This window comes from Hydractinia symbiolongicarpus, chromosome 2, assembly GCF_029227915.1.
Source record: "Hydractinia symbiolongicarpus strain clone_291-10 chromosome 2, HSymV2.1, whole genome shotgun sequence".
NCBI classification, from domain to species: domain Eukaryota; kingdom Metazoa; phylum Cnidaria; class Hydrozoa; order Anthoathecata; family Hydractiniidae; genus Hydractinia; species Hydractinia symbiolongicarpus.
In genome coordinates this window covers 20,173,775-20,187,807 of record NC_079876.1, presented here as the reverse complement: position 1 = coordinate 20,187,807, position 14,033 = coordinate 20,173,775, and the positions used below count along the sequence as shown (strand labels likewise).

The following is a 14,033-nucleotide window of genomic DNA, read 5'->3' as shown; positions in this document are numbered from 1 at the left end:
TGAGTTGGTAAAATTTGCAATGTCTATTCTCTGCAATAAATTCTGAAGAAAACAACTCACGGGAGAAATGACGTCATCGCTAACTGCTGATTCTTCAATAGCGTTCGTTGAAATCATTTCGAAGTTGACACAACCGACGGGCAGGTACGATTTGTCTTCCAGCATAGCCAAATATTCGGATACTAACGCAGCAGAGTGAATGAGACACATTCCAGCCTCGGTGTAGTTGTGATATTTGGTATGATCTTTAGCCATGTTTTGAAGCCACGTAAGACGTAAATCCGGTGAGCTTTGATATCTAAAAAACAAACAAAACATCATGTAATACTGCAATATTTATGTAATGTTGCATTTATGCAGTGTCGCATTTATACAGTGTCACATTTATGCAATGTCACATTTATACAGTGTCACATTTATGCAATGTCGCATTTACGCAATGTCGCATTTACGCAATGTCGCATTTATGCAATGTCACATTTATACAGTGTCACATTTATGCAATGTCGCATTTATGCAATGTCGCATTTATGCAATGTCGCATTTATGCAATGTCACATTTATGCAATTTCGCATTTATGCAGTGTCACATTTATGCAATGTCGCATTTATACAGTGTCGTATTTATGCAATGTCGCATTTATGCAATTTCGCATTTTTGCAGTGTCGCATTTATCCAAGTCATATTTATCCAACGTCGCATTTATCCAACGTCGCATTTATCCAACGTCACATTTACCCAACGTCGCATTTATCCAACGCCGCATTTATACAGTGACGTATTTATACAGTGACGTATTTATGAAATGTCGTTTTTTTACAATGTCGCATTTACACTGTCTAGTTATGAAATAATCTATCTCCTGTATTTTTTAATTTTAATATATTTTATTACTTAAAGCATAATTCTTATAATACAGGTCAAAAAAGCAATCACATAACTCTCCTACCCTTTGGCAATCCTGTATTGAAGATCGATGTACATCTCCTTGTCTTCTTCATACTCCTTCATCTTAACTGTATCAGTTAATATCATGTGAAGGTTAAACACCAACTCCCTCACTTGCTCCGGAAATGGCGTGGATTTTAAGTGTTGATCGGACTGCGCGTAGGTTATTATTGTTTTTAAAGATCTGCGGAGGTAATCTTCGTTAAAACAGTCAGATCCCACTAAAGATGACAGAGACATTGTCACTTGCATTTTAACACGTGCAAAATTGTTTCCAATTTGGTAATTTTGTCGCATGAGGAGGTATAAGGATGCACTTGCTTGCGCACGTATTAGATGAGAACTGGAGCTGCAATGTGTAAGCAAGCGGTAGCATAAGTCTGCACACAGCTCAGTTTCTTCTTCGAAAACCAATTCCGGAAACTGCAAAAGAACAGAAAGATTAAGATATAAAAAAATACTTGTCCACCTTTTTACCGAAGCTTCAGTCACTCAAAAAGCGAGTAGGTTAATGTAAAAACGCGGAAGGTTCGCTCAGTAGCTCTTGACAAATTAAAGTAGGAAGGCCGTATGGACAGAAAGATCAACGAATAAAATAAAAATAAGAAAGTTTCATTAACTCTTCTTTTTAAACTCAGTTGACATCTACTTGTCTATCATCACTAAAAGCCAGGCAACTGTCAGGCGATGAAGTTAATTTTAACCAACTTTACTAATCTGACAAAACAATTTTGCGCTAATAAATCCAATTTGAACAAATAATCGCAAAAATAGTTTTCCATTTTGTTAAAATTTTGTTGTAATTTTCTCCTTATTACGTCCATTGAATCACAAATATCTTAGCCTTCTGCTGTCTAAATATTGTAATGCTGGAATTAATCTTCCTTCGTCATTTCAATTCATTTAATTTTTTTGTGAACAAGAAATTTATGATAATAACTTTTAATTTTTTAATATTTTTTGGTTTACAAGTAGTAAGATTAATTCAAATAATTGTGTTTGTGAGGACGCTTATTATAACTTGTCATAAAATACGACAACAAGTTTGTTAAGTTGATAGAAGACAAACAATGCACCTTTCTCAAGATAGATCTTTGAGTGGCAAACATATTCTGTAATACTTCAGTGCTTTGATTGCATGATAAACAGTGAAGTAATACACGTAAACAATTGTCGACCACACTCCTCATCACATCACTGTTGTCGACGCTCTGCAAGAGAAACAAAACAGTTATAATTTTTTCAGTAAACTGAATTTATAAAGACAGAGCGAAACATTTCTAAACATAATGATTTGCAATCCCAACTAGGAAAAAAAAGGATGTCCATGTTCTTAAAAATTAATTAATTTGGTTTCTTTCGCCTATTTATTAACACAGACTAAATAATTCGCTTAATTCAAACCCAGTGCAATTGCCCAAAATAAAAGAATTAAACATCGCTTCCTAAAATTTTTTAAACCTGTGCGAAAGATTCGCGGAAATTAATGTAAACATTTCTTAACAACTTTTACTCTTTAACCTTGCAAAACTTTAACTACTGAGGTCACAGTTTTTTAGCTGTTAAAACGAGTCTTTCAAACAAAAGCTAATGGACATATTTTTTCAACAAGCAATAAAAATTCTAAAAAAAAACCTTCTTTATTTTTATGGTGATTGAGCATATTAAGCATCGACTTTTAAACAATGGTAGCCATGCACAGTTTTAATGAAAAGCGACCCTAACATTGCACTGAAATTAATTATGCGTTCTTATAAGTACCTGAACCAGCAACTCTAAAGTATCAAGGGTGGCCATGGAATTCTCCGCGCTTAGACTTCCTTGTATTTGCGATGAAAGTTGTACGTCAAACGTTCCTGTCTGTTCTGTGTTTTTCTTCCAATAAGTTTGATCCTTCTTCCATCGAAGTTTCGGAGACTCGCTTTTGTCTTTAAGCAGAAAAGTAAGCATAAAGTGATACAGGAAAGCGTAATACACTAAAAATAAGAACCAAACAAACAACTATTTACCTTCTCTTGCACGTGCGTCCATCTCTCTTCTTCTTCTAAGCATGTCACGTGCTGCGCTTGGATACATGATAGCATTTTCCAATGATTGCAATCGTTCTTTGTCACCTTTTTGTTGGGAGGCGTTCTTTCCTTTTTCCTTTACCATAGCTATTTTCGCCTTCCGTGCTTGATATTCAAAGAGCTTGATACCAAGATCAAGAACTTCTAACAGTTGAATCAATCTAAATGATTAGATCGATATTTACAAATAGAACAGCGTGACATATTACACATAAGGTTAGCTATTTTTAAACGATTTTGATTAAATGTGTTTTAACTTGCATAATTATATATGATTTGATTTATTACTTTCCACACGCAAACAATATTGGTATTATGCATAATAAAGATCTATATACATTGAAAATTACTTAAAAAGTAAGTGCATATTTTGAAATATATTACGAAGACACAACACAACACGAAATATATAAAATTCTCACAAAAGAATGATAAAGTCACACAGCAAATAAAAACCCTGCTACAACGGATTATTTAATTATGTTATATTGGTTTCAAAGCAAGGCTCGAAAGAGAAATAAAAATTTAAGAAGCATTTGTCCATAACAACATGCCTTAACTTTTTGAAGCGCAAATGAGTTAAGAAGTACACAAATTTAAAAAAACATAAAATTCGGGAAGGGTTTATCGTGGCCAGAAATGGTGGATAAAATAGGATAAAAGACCTGAGTTGTAAACGCGTAAAAAAATCTTAATTCAATTAGGAACAAATTTAACAACAAAACAACTGATATAGTACCTGTTTGCCGACATTTTCAGGACCCATTGTTTCAATCTGTCTTTACCCAAATTTTTTAACACCCACATGAAACACATGAGGAAATTTCGTGTCGATTCTAACGACAACTTGACATGCTTTGTTGACATCTATAAGAACGGTATGATTTCCCTCACTAAATTCTGAAAATTTAAAAAATGGTCACATAGAAGGTCAGTACTAATGACGCACCTGACTTTGTAATTCAGCACGGTTATCTGCTCCAGCTGACTTTTGCAAAACACTCGATGTCGCGATTGCCATGGCAACATTCTCATTTATCAGTTCGTCCTTATCACTTTCATAGCCGTGTAGTGTGTGAAGCACTTCCATTGCGATGGCCAACAAAGGTAAATACAGGGCTGCAATAGCATTGCGACATTCCTTTGATTCATATCGACTGTCCAAATCATGGCACGAAATGATATCTTTCAAAACATCGACCGACTGTGTCATAATTTCTAAATCGCTGAGGGAAGAAAAGTATTATGACTTTTGTATATGGATTATTCAAGACAAGAAGAAGTCGACAGAATACACCAAGGTACAAGGTAATAACCAGACAGGTATGGCTATTAAGAAAAAAACTTACTTTGAATCGAATCCATTTTTCAATTCACACAGCAACAAACCTACCAGATAATGTTGAGAGCGGAATGGATGTGTTAACTCCACCACACCTGCCACATCATGAGACGACATCATAGAATACACTGAAGAACGCGATGAAGATATGCTGTTCATAGACGGGGTGGGGGAAATTCGTACAGTTTCACTGATTACGGATGGAAAAGGAAGATTTAACACAACATAATGTTCATGGCTACAAAGGATATGTAGAAATTCCATCTTTAGGAAAATTAAATTCTTGTCCATGAAACCAGCAGCATCAGAAAACTAAAAATAGGAAAAAAAGTCACTAATGTTGCTCTGTCTCTCACTAGTACCTGAATTAAAGAGGACAAATACATACATACCTCCTTCATGTATTGTTTAATCAAAGTCAACACATATCCACGATCCATCAGTGAAAGCAGTTCGTTCAAGAAAAACGCCAAACTAATATTCAGCATTCTTGATTGTCGAAATTGCTACAAAAAAAGAGGAATGCTTTAGCTGAGGTGAGCATACTAGTTCGTAGCAGCAAACAATCTATATTATAATGCCCGTATACGTCTGTCTGTCTGTCACGCAAAATAGTAGCTTAGCTGCGACGGGCGAACCCATGGATTTTTCCACGGGCTAACGACTAGTATTTTAAAAAATGCTAACATAATGTAAAGTAACAGTGAAAAGAGATTTAATTTTTGAAAAATTATATAAGTTGAAAAGCAATACTTACCTTGTCCTGTTTTTTGATGATTTCTGCTGTTACTGTGTTTACCAGTGCAATAACGTCATCAAGAAACCTTTCATGAAATCGCTCTTTGCGGGACCAAAATAATTTGTCAGCTATATCTAAGTATTGTGCCATGCTTTTCGCCTGCAAAGAGAATAGTATTAACGCATTTAGAAAAGTTTTTACGTTAAAAATTCAGGAAAGACACTACTATGGGATACCTAAACACACAAGGTAAGTTTTCAAAAAGGGTGTAAAGTAATTGTTTCCATTTATAATCATTTCTAGTTACCATAATGTCGAAATAAAACCAAGCATGAGCCATCGCCATTTCTTTGAACGGGTTTGTTGCAACAGCCCACTGCAACGCAACTTCTTCATGGACGAGTTTTGTGCGTCCTGCAAAATTACCAGAATGCGAAACTCTAGACGACGATTCAGCAGCACTATTTCTAAAAAAAGAAAGATTATACGTAATGTCTATGAACAAAACATAATCAAGTAAAAAATATACAAGGAACAAAGACTGGCAAGACATTTTTTTCAGATAGAAATAACTTGACTATGAAACAATGCCATACCAAAAAATAAGGAACAGCAAAACATAATACCTATTTCCAGCGACATTGTTATACTCTTTCAACACATCTTCCATCCACGAAGTTCCTACGGCACTTGCACTTGGAGCATGTCCTGGACTTTTAGACTGCTCATGAATAGTAGGGTTGCTATTGCTGTGTTTTGACTGCAACAACATCGAACCTCCTGAATGATGACTGGGTAAAGCTGGAACATAACGTTACAGGAAGTTCAAAACAAAAATGGAAACAAATAGTACTAAAAATTTCTATGCTATTTTTCTATTGGTATGAAAATTCACACACAAGAACATTATTCTAAACACAACTAAAATGTCCAATCAGAAGCGTTAAAGGGAACTAAAAATTTCTTAAAAATGAAGAGATGCACCTCAACTATTCTCTCAACCAAAAAATGCAGGTTTTCTTTTAACGGGCGGCGTAAAAACAGAAAGACTTGATCTAGTAAACAGAAATGACGATGCAAAGTGCTCAAGCAAACAGCAATGAAAACATTAAAGACATCCGTCTGTCTGTCTGTGACTTTTGCAAAGTCGGTTATATTCTTCACAATTTCCTTTGATAAAGTCTACAAAACATCACCTGTAAATTTGTTCTGTAACTTATTAAACTTTGATGTTAAAAAACATTGACGTCAAAGTTAAGTATATTAAGATTAGTGAAGGCAACGGATATACAAATTTCTAAAAAAATATTGCAAAAAGACATTGCAAAATTTTTTAAAACTTACATCTGCTATATGTTCATTAAAAGAACACACATCCTGTACATTATATTGATTAGGGTTACAAGCTTTTTACAACAAGTGCAACAAGTCAACAAACTTTGCTAATTTTGTTTTTTTATGCACTGCTGACGTCAGCAACAAATCTAAAACAACCTATTTTTCCATTGTCCTTCTGCCTAAGTGGATTTCTCCACGGGCCTTATAATACAAAGACTGTGTCTGTGTGTCTGTAACAAGCAAAGTGGATGTGTTCATTTTCCTTTGATGGGGCGAAAAAATGCATGTCTCAAATGTTAATCAACAAACTCAACGTCGCAACGTTAAAACTAATTTAACGTCAATATCTTAATTTAAATTAATGGAGCCATTACAATGCAGTTATAATTTTTCAGGCCAAATAATTTGGAAATAAGGTGGTGAAAAAAATTTTCTTAACGGGTTGTTGGCGTCATCAAAATTCTGTTTGAGTGGATTTTCCCACGGGCCTTATTGACTAGTCAGATAATAATTCGCCATAAGTACATACAACTTAAATAATAGTTTCCATTGCTTGTTTTCTTTTGGAAAGTGATTGGTTTAAAAAACAAAGTAAAAATTATTTATCCATCACTAATTCAATCAAACTGGCATTTCTGCTGATTTCGCCTGCTGTAAGCGTTTAAGAAGTTAATAATAGCAACTGTTAAGTATATGACATTAATTCAGAAAACTTCTCTGAAAGAACTGTTTTTATTTATTATAACTCCTGATAGCAAATTATTTTTTTACAATTAAGTGCAGTGATCTGTTACGATAATAGCTTGACAGAGGTAATAATAATGCTATCATTAGCTAGTAAATTGCAAAAATTACGAGTTCGTGTGCAGCTAAAAGTGGCAACTCACCATATTTATTATAGAATAAAATTGTATAGCTAATATAAATTAAACTAAAATAATCAAGAATAACAATGATTCGTAGCTGAACTTGTTCAGCCGCTACATAGACGCGCACTTTCTTGCAATGTGCAACGGTGAAGCTGCATTCATTCCAGTTTTTTACGAAATTATGAGATCGATATTTCTAGCTATTATATGGAGGTGATAAAGTTTGTATTTATTATAATCCGAAACCATATAAAACAGTAAGACCACGTGAAATTTCTCATTATTGTAGTAACAACATATCATATAATAATTTTTTGTGTTTAGTTTCCCTTTGACATGGTTATGGCAACTCAAAAAAAACAAAAAACAATTTAAGACTGAAATTAAAATTATTAACGACATACTTGGCGAAGCATTGGGTGATGGAATAGGTGTACCAGAGCCAGGTGTGTTAAACATGTATGATACATACGAAGATAGCAAATTATTTCGACCATGTTTGTCTTGATTGGATTCATGCAACTCATGTACACGATGAACAATGTGTGTTAACGATTCAAAAGCATGTTGGGAAATGTTCACTAAATGACACATGAAATACTGCTCTAAAATATAACATTCAAATACATCTTATTTTGCAACCTCTGCAAACTAAATTTTGTCTAAAATTTATTTAATAGAAAAGTGATAAACACGTTCTCTAGAGCACCTGATAATCATGCCCACTCAAATTGTTAATTTTTCATCCTTCTTATTTATTAATTTATTGAGACGAGTAAATGAGTAAAGTATTTAACTCCTTTGAAGTCAATTCACTTTGGCAATCTGAAGAAGAGATGCAAAAACAATGTTGCACTCAGTGAAGTGTCATTAAACTAAACGAAGCAACCATAAAGGCTTTTATATCCAAACGTTTTTCAGCACATAAACCCCTTCTTCCCGAAAATTTATTCGGTACTCCAGGGTAACAAAAACGTACCAACTGCACCAGACACTGTGGAAGGTCTCACTAGCAACATAAACAGTTTATCCATAAGTAGATGTAGAAAGCGTACAAGTGGCTCTAGCTGTGCTTTTTCTAAATCCTTTACATATTTTCGCAAATTGTTTTCCAAGTTTCCTTCAGGATTCTTCACATTTTGTGGTGTACGACCTTCAATCTGATGACACATTCGGAAAAAACGATGAAGATAAAAATCCTAAAAATGAAAAAAATCAGAATGTTAACGAAACAGCAAGAAATATGGCTTACATTTAAAGCTCGCCCTGCTATGACAAATATATACTTACTGGACAGCAAATGTCTGTTTTACATAATAGAAAAATTACTTTTATGTAACAGAAGAAGCAAATTTAATATAGCAGTGTACTAACTTGTGTATGCACAGATGAATCTGTGTGAACAGAGCATGTGTAAACTCCTTTGTGACCATCAACCCATTTCAAATTCGGAAGTTGCACCTAAATCAAGATGTGCGAATACAAAAATAAAAAATGTTTTATGGGATTGAAGTATTTACAAATACTTGGTATATAGTTTTCAAATTACTGTTAAGAACAGTACAGAAAGCAGTCCTGGTCATATGAATTTTAGCAGCTGAGTGGTACTTCACTCGCCTCGATTGTCGTAGGTGCGTGATGAATTTCACGCGTCTTGCCTTAATTGAGAAGAGTGATTATTCAGTTTTCATAATTTGAGGTGCGTGATAACACATATGAAATGCCTGTAATTTTGTTGTGAAAATTTGAATGAATGCCACAATAAAAAACGGTCCGTTTTATTATGAAGCACGTAAGGTATAGAGAACATTAAAGTCGGCCCCTTTCCTACATGATGACACTCTTATGCTCGGCTGGTGCATTACACTGAGACTCGAACGAACTCCCACACGACACAGCAGGCAATAAGTCAGCCCTGCCCTTGGTTTTGTGAGAAGAGATGTTCTGCGAAGACTCTAACAATTGAGTCTCCTGTACAGTTTTGCTTTATGTTAAGCTGTGCTAGTGACAAGTATTTTCGAAGCATGCCACTGGCGACTTCTGCGATATACAACCTAATGATGCCCTAACCTAACAGGTGTTATTACGCAATGCAACATATTCAATTTCTATAAATAATTCATTTTTAAACGCGCATGTTTTTCATGTAAATTCCAAACTTTAAGTCATTTTTTTCTTTGATTATTAGTATAGTAAATAATTACTTTATACAAAAGACATTTCAGGTGCACATTATTGAAGTGACGAAATTGTTTTGGGTGCGTGATTGAAAGCGCTGCTCCATTGTTGCAGGAGCATGCGGAGGTGCGGGGCACCTCAAAAGACCAGGACTGGAAAGAGCATATGTAAACAGACAAGCAAACTTACATCTGTTGACAACATACTGTAACTTTGAGGTAACTTGTCAACTGCAACAGGGAGATTAAAATCAGCAAGATTTAACCGACCGTCTTTTATTGCAGGGACCCACTAAAACAATAAAGAAGAAATTGTCTGCAGATTATTTAAAAATACATAATAAAAAGAAAATAAGCAAAGTAATGTATATTCAAAAAAATGTTTAATTGATATAGTAATTAAGCCTTATAAATCAACTTTTAAAATTTCAAACCATGCTTAACTTTATTCTATTAAAAACTTGGATAGAAGAAGGAAAAGTGACAGAAGATAAAAGATTTTTTCCTCAGTGAACAAACGTATAATATGTTTAAAACTGTTTTTAAAACTTTATAAGTCACTTCTTTATGCCAAAATGACTTAGGTTTTTTTAGGACTTGTGGGTGTGGTGGGTTTGGTTTTATTCTGTATTCTGCTATAGCTCCAGAACATTTGAATGACAATGTGTACAACTCATAAACTTTTGTACTCTTTGTTGTTTTTACACTCTGCGAATATTGTGGTATGTCAAAAAGATTGAAAGATAAAAAAAGTTGCAATGTCTCTTGGATATACATTTAAGTTCTGCGCGACAGTCATATCGCTGCCATCTTTACTTCTTAATCCACTTCAATATGATTTATACACTGTAAACCACGTTAAAAAAATAAATGGCAGCTAAGTGTGATGTACTCTATTGCTTTGATTTTTTTTCTTTAGCAATCAATTTATTTACCTCATATACTTGAAATAAAAACAAATTTTTGGCAGTAGTGTAAGTCTGTTGGAAAATGACAAACAAATAATTTTGAAGGACAGCCTAAAGAATCAATTTCTTACAGTGTAACCAACAGGTGTACTTTCAATTGGTCCTTGAACATCAGCTTTGAAACTGATGTGATAAAATGTAAACAAAAGATGATGATGCTCTGCAAGGTTTGGTGGAAGCTTTATCTTTACCTCTTCGTAGAAGTATGGTGTTCTAAAAGCCATTTTACATTTTACTATGATAGTAACATCAGTTACAACAGAGACATCATCAGCAAACAACAAAAAGCCCTCTAAACAAAGCTAGTTTGTTTATATCATGTTGTTTATTCTAATGGAATTCTCATGAATCATGCTCAAAAATATCTCTACATGTTTTTTGCTGGTTGCTGTCAAAGACAACATACATTATCTAGTGCAGGGTTCCTGCTGCTGGCCTCAAAGATATATCTCATCAATTCATTCACTAACCTTATTCAGTCACCAATAAATCTTTGCACTTACTTATTGTGATATATTATGGGGGTGTATAATTCTTTTACAAACTCACTACTACTTGAACGTCCGTAAATGCACTATGGAAATAAAAGTATAAATAAAAATAATTATATATTCAAATACCATGTTAGAAGCATATTTATTTGGACCAATTGTCGATTAAATAGGAAATTTTAATACAAGACCTTCACCAGTCTAAACACATAATACAGCATACACACACAACTACCTGCATTGCTTGGGATGGATCCTCGCCAGCCATAAATTGAACCTTAACTGCAATATTTCGTGCAGAGCCAGTCCGATTCGTAAAATTTAGGGCTTGTGGATAAACATATAGCGTGTTCCTAGAAGATAAAATTTTATAACTTTTTTCTGTTTAAAAGACAAAAAACAAATAAACGGAAACATAAATATAAAAATCTACCTGTAAGTAACATATGGAATAAATACTTCTCTTGGAGCAAATTCCTGAATCTCCTTCACTGGTGTGCCTTGTTTATCAGGGTAGGGCGCTATCTGAAATAATTAAAATTACACTAGAAATATTAGCTAGCGTTAAAAAATAAATCTGGTGCTTTTGAAATTTCTTTGTTAGTATTGCGTTTAAAGCACACAAGTAACATTAATGCATGCTCAATGCATAGAAAAATTATCATTTATTATCACTTACAAATTGAAAGAATGGAAAATTTAAAAAAATGTTGTGATATTTTAGGTTATTGCATGGCACTACATGATAAAATTATAAGTAAAACAATACCATCATTAAAAAAATGTATACCATTAATTTTCCCCACACGACTAGGTTTATTGAGAAACATCCAAGTTCACTCTCCAATTTAATAGGGAAGTTCATTTAAAAATTATTTTTTGATATTTAATTTAGCCGGTCCATAAAATCACAAAGAATATTATGTTTTTTCCGTAACCCAGCTTCTTTTCTACATCAAATAATGTCTTTATTTACTTGATGCATTTTGTACCAATGGTCTGGGACCGAACAACAATAATAATAATAACAATAAGTTTACTGCTAAATATTTTTAAATTTTCCAAGTTCATTGTTATTACCAAATTGTGTTTGATCACACTATTGATCACACTATTGAGTTCAGAAAAAACACCTGGCGTACAAACAAAGAAATATTTGCAAACGGCCGTTAGATAGTATTTCAGTTCTATGGGGAAACGAAAGAAAGAAGGATAATTGGTTATGTTAAAAATGCGAAAAGAAAAAAAGAGAGAGGAAAGTCTACATACACAACATAAAAACTAACTCACTCTATCCAATAAACTTGGATAAAAGGACGGAGGAGTGAAAACTTTGTCTTTACTTGAACAACTTTCTTAACATATTTAAGTGATAAACTTTGTTTGATCGAGCTACTTTTACTTTAAAGGGGTAAACTTTTCCTGTTAGAACTATGAAATAAAACTAATAATTTTGAAGATGTTGAGTTTTGTTCTATGAAATATCAAAATATTTTTGGGTTAACTTTTCCTTCAGGTTTAGAAATACCTGTAGCAGTTCTGGTGTTAAGCAATACTTCAGATTATCTGGTGGTGGTGTGATGTCAAGTTTGAGTAAGCCTAAAATATAAAACGATGTAAGCAAAACAATTAAATTTTAGTCAAAAATTTTGACCACAAGCAGGAAGCAAAAATCACCATATCGTCATAGATACCGACAATGGCCATCTAACAATCACCATAGATACTAACAACCACCATAAATATAAAAAAACAAACCTTGTATACACTTCAACTTTCTAAGCAACGAATTTGGTCTTCTTAAATCAGCAAGTAGTTTAAACAGATCTTCATCACTAAGCTTTTCTGATTCCTAAATAGCAAGTATTAGCATATAATAATACGTTTTACTTATCATTCACAAAGTAATGCTATTATGGTATCAATAACCGACGTGTTGTTTAAGAGAAAGCAAACAACATATGTGTTTTTGGAAAAAAACATAACAAAATATGCTCACAACAACCAGGCATGTTTTTTAACACTTAGACAATTTTTGGGCTCAAATTTTAGAAGTAGTTAGCATGATGGTACAAAAACCAACACTGTCTGCTGATTCATATCGTCATCCTCGTCGTCGTCGTCATCCTCATCATCCTCATCGTCATCCTCATCATCATCCTCATCGTCATCATCGTCATTCTCATCATCGTCATCGTCATCATCGTCATCCTCATCCTCATTGTCATCCTCATCATCGTCATCCTCATCCTCATTGTCATCCTCGTCATCGTCATCCTCGTCATCCTCATCCTCATTGTCATCATCGTCATCGTCATCGTCATCCTCATCGTCATCGTCATCCTCATCGTCGTCGTCGTCATCCTCATCGTCGTCGTCGTCGTCGTCGTCCTCGTCATCGTCATCGTCATCGTCATCGTCATCGTCATCATCATCATCATCATCATCATCATCATCATCATCATCGTCATCGTCATCGTCATCATCATCATCATCATCATCATCATCATCATCATCATCATCATCATCATCATCATCATCATCATCATCATCCTCATCATCATCCTCATCATCATTATTATCATCATCATCATCATTATCATCATCATTATCATCATCATCATCATCATCTTGTCAGCAAAATGTATTAAATATTAAATTGATCTCCTATTCGGCCTGCTATTTTTTTTTAATTACATTTTTCTTGTAGAAGAAAATATCTAAGTGCATGCAAATAGCATCATTTTTTTTTACATTTGTGCTATGTTCATACTTCAAAAGTTAAAAAATCACCAGTCAAATCTGGTAAAGTCAGTCAGAGAAAAATGTGGTCATTCCGGACAGATTTCCGTCTTGTAAAGATAATAACCACAGTTGCACATTAAATCAACATTAAAAAATTAAATTTAGTAGCATCGCGCAATTGTGGCCACTATAGAGAGGTGACTGTCTTACAAACAGGTTTTACTGTATGATGGCAGCTAAACTAATAACAGACATAACACTGTGATGAGTTCTATTTACTTGCGAACATAATAAACTAAACTTTTTCAGTTTAAATTTAAATCAATTATCAAGTTATCAAGTCTTT

At 33.8% G+C, this 14,033-nt stretch overlaps 1 protein-coding gene across 2 annotated transcripts in view; it reads right to left on the bottom strand.

The window, feature by feature from the left end:
- The window catches only part of LOC130630025 (dedicator of cytokinesis protein 7-like), a 45,706-nt gene that overhangs the window by 7,018 nt on the left and 24,655 nt on the right, over positions 1–14,033 (bottom strand). For both annotated transcript variants that reach the window (XM_057443422.1, XM_057443423.1), the window contains 22 exons: positions 12,701–12,794; positions 12,471–12,541; positions 11,376–11,467; positions 11,178–11,295; positions 10,955–11,025; positions 10,523–10,664; positions 9,674–9,775; positions 8,681–8,767; positions 8,286–8,505; positions 7,711–7,887; positions 5,726–5,900; positions 5,407–5,566; positions 5,118–5,258; positions 4,753–4,866; positions 4,368–4,672; positions 3,968–4,244; positions 3,758–3,885; positions 2,959–3,179; positions 2,711–2,877; positions 2,026–2,160; positions 951–1,372; positions 61–298 (listed from right to left, as the gene is read on the bottom strand). In XM_057443422.1, the coding sequence (XP_057299405.1) occupies positions 61–298; positions 951–1,372; positions 2,026–2,160; positions 2,711–2,877; positions 2,959–3,179; positions 3,758–3,885; positions 3,968–4,244; positions 4,368–4,672; positions 4,753–4,866; positions 5,118–5,258; positions 5,407–5,566; positions 5,726–5,900; positions 7,711–7,887; positions 8,286–8,505; positions 8,681–8,767; positions 9,674–9,775; positions 10,523–10,664; positions 10,955–11,025; positions 11,178–11,295; positions 11,376–11,467; positions 12,471–12,541; positions 12,701–12,794 (3,657 nt within the window). The remainder of the gene's footprint in view (positions 1–60; positions 299–950; positions 1,373–2,025; positions 2,161–2,710; positions 2,878–2,958; positions 3,180–3,757; positions 3,886–3,967; positions 4,245–4,367; positions 4,673–4,752; positions 4,867–5,117; positions 5,259–5,406; positions 5,567–5,725; positions 5,901–7,710; positions 7,888–8,285; positions 8,506–8,680; positions 8,768–9,673; positions 9,776–10,522; positions 10,665–10,954; positions 11,026–11,177; positions 11,296–11,375; positions 11,468–12,470; positions 12,542–12,700; positions 12,795–14,033) is intronic.